We start from the raw sequence: 2,539 nt of genomic DNA, 5'->3' as shown, positions 1-2,539 counted from the left end.
CCTTCTTCCTGTCGCCAGAGTAAGAGCCCTTCATCCACTGCTGTGTAATATGATATGTATTAAATGGGAATGTTTGGGTACATTGAAGTGGGCGTGTATGAGGTCCTTATCCACAGTCAGTGTACAGGAGACAGCAGTCAGCACGCCCTCAGTTTGCAGGAGCAGACAGGAGTACCAGCTCAAAGGCAAAGCTATGAACTGCTGTGGACAGGGGGAGCAGAAAAACACATTTTATCCTCATTAAAAAGGCCTAGCTCTCTCACAGCTCTACTTTGCCATCAAGAACCTCAAAGCCTGCTTCAAAATACCCAAACTATCCCTTTAAACAGAATTATATAACAGAATTATATAGTATTGTTTGTAGCACCTGGGGCAGCAACTAAGGGCCTAAGGTCAGGCTCCTGGTTCACCAAGCAATTCATTTGGTACAGTTGGATTACAACCAAATTCCTCTGTCCTGTGCCACACAGGTCGTACGACACAACCCTGGACTATTTTATCAACGTGTCCACAGCCTGCAGTCCCAGCTCTGAGGCTGTGGGGGTTCATCTGGAGGTTGGGGTGTTTGCCTCTTTGTGCCAGTACTTCAGTGAGAGTGAGAAGCAGTGGCGGACAGACGGCATGGTGCCCCTGGCAGAAACCAACGCCAGCAGAGCCGTTTGTCGCACGAGACACCTGACGGCCTTCGCTGCAGGCCTGTTTGTACCGGCCAACGCCATCAGCTTTAAAGTGCCAGTCAGTATCTCAAAAACAAACACTTTTTGTCCACATGTACCATATAAACACACACTTAAACAGTTTCCCTTCCCCTTCAGGAGCGCTTTGGTGAACCAAGCCTGGTCATCCTGTTGATCTGTGTGTTGGGCTTACTGTGCTATGTTGTGGCAGCAGCCATCTTGCACAAATTGGACCAGCTGGATCTGCGCAGGGCTGGTGTGGTACCACTCTGTGGCCGAGACGGACTCTAATAAGTACGAGATCCAGGTCAAGACTGGCTGGAGCCGGGGGGCTGGTGAGTTAGCGAGGCAACAATATAGAACAGCTGTTAAGATGGTAAAAAGAATGCATAGGTGTCATTTAATAGTATTATTAGTAGGTATTAGTAGTCAGTAAGTATAAATCAGTATTTACAGTACTACATAGACTGAAGTTACATTATGTTGTATTGGTCTGATTGTTGGCCTGCAAGGACATCCCTGATTAACTGCATTTCAATTCATGAAAAAAGGTTGTTGCTTTTTTAAGAAAATAAGATTAAAAAGTACAGGTATGTACTGAGATTTGAGAAAACTGAGAAACAACATTTTTCAAGTGCAATTTCTGTAAAAAATAAAATGATTTGTTGTCAAGTCAGTGCCCTAATTAGCAATAACAAAAATAAACACCAAAAATGATGTTACTACAAATTCAGCGTGTTGATAAAAAGGAGAGTCTCTGCAGAGCTCAGAATTTGTGTAGTTGATATAATGAGTCTCCCTCTGTCCCTCCAGGCACCACGGCTCATGTGGGAATCAGTTTGTACGGACGTGAGAGAAGCAGCGGACACCGCCATCTCGACAGCAGGGGAGCTTTCACACGCAACGCTCTTGACATCTTTCATATTGCCACGGATTCCAGTCTGGGCAGTGTCTGGAAAATACGAATTTGGCATGACAACAAGGGTACTGTTTCGTATGCGCACACCAACAGAAAAACCTGTAATCATTAAGAGTTTAATCAACTGATATCTGAACACATTTCTTCTTGGCCCCACCTTAGGTCTGTCCCCAGCGTGGATGTTACAGTACGTTTTGGTCAAAGACTTGCAGACAGGAAGCAGCTACTACTTCCTGGCTGAGGAGTGGCTCTCAGTCGACAACGAGAGAACTGAAGGGCGGGTAGAAATTGAGGTGGAGGCCTCAGGTAAGAAACTACAACTAAAGCATCTGTAATAAGTCTGCTGATGGTTGATGCCTGTCTTGTTCACTCATCGCGATTCTTGCCGCTTTCTTCAGAGGAGGCTGTGCTTCGCCAGCTGCCCCGCCTCCTGCGGTGTGAGCTGCAGAGGGCGCTGTGTGAGAGTCACCTGTGGCTGTCACTGTGGGAGAGACCCCCCCGCAGCCCTTTCACTCGCCTGCAGAGAGCCACGTGCTGCGCCGTGTTGCTGCAGCTTTTTATGCTGGCCAACACTCTGTGGTACAGCATTGTGGTGGACCACAGATACAGGTATAGGAATGTCTCTTTTTTTTCTGTCTTCCTTGTCTATCTGTCTCTGTGTCTTCATTATTACTAATGATTTGTTGCTACATTTGAATGCTATCCTGTGCTGCAGCCTGAGGGCCGTGTCGAGGTTTGCTTCATTAAATGGAGAGACGGTGGCAGCGGGCATGGTGACCTGTCTGATCGTCTACCCTCTCTACCTGCTTGTCTTCACGCTCTTCAGAATGAGTCGCAGCAAGGTAACACAAACCTGCCCCAACCTATAACACAATGAAGGTTTATTTGTACCTCCCACAGGCCAAATGAGATGCTGAATATTTTCTGTGTCTGTGTGTGTGTG

At 46.8% G+C, this 2,539-nt stretch overlaps 1 protein-coding gene across 1 annotated transcript in view; it reads left to right on the top strand.

Moving 5' to 3' along the window:
• Positions 1-2,539, top strand: part of pkd1a (polycystic kidney disease 1a) — a 64,577-nt gene that overhangs the window by 48,676 nt on the left and 13,362 nt on the right. Inside the window, 8 exon segments of the mRNA XM_035659771.1 lie at positions 1-19; positions 471-735; positions 816-965; positions 967-1,012; positions 1,491-1,661; positions 1,759-1,902; positions 1,995-2,205; positions 2,312-2,438. The exon segment at positions 1-19 is cut by the window's left edge and continues 1 nt beyond it. Of these exon segments, the coding sequence (XP_035515664.1) occupies positions 1-19; positions 471-735; positions 816-965; positions 967-1,012; positions 1,491-1,661; positions 1,759-1,902; positions 1,995-2,205; positions 2,312-2,438 (1,133 nt within the window).

The sequence above is a fragment of the Morone saxatilis genome, unplaced genomic scaffold, assembly GCF_004916995.1.
Source record: "Morone saxatilis isolate NCDOM2014 unplaced genomic scaffold, NCSU_SB_2.0 Contig17, whole genome shotgun sequence".
In the NCBI taxonomy this organism is placed as follows: Eukaryota; Metazoa; Chordata; class Actinopteri; family Moronidae; genus Morone; species Morone saxatilis.
The sequence above is the reverse complement of the archived record's forward strand: the minus strand, read 5'-3'. Positions and strand labels throughout refer to the sequence as shown.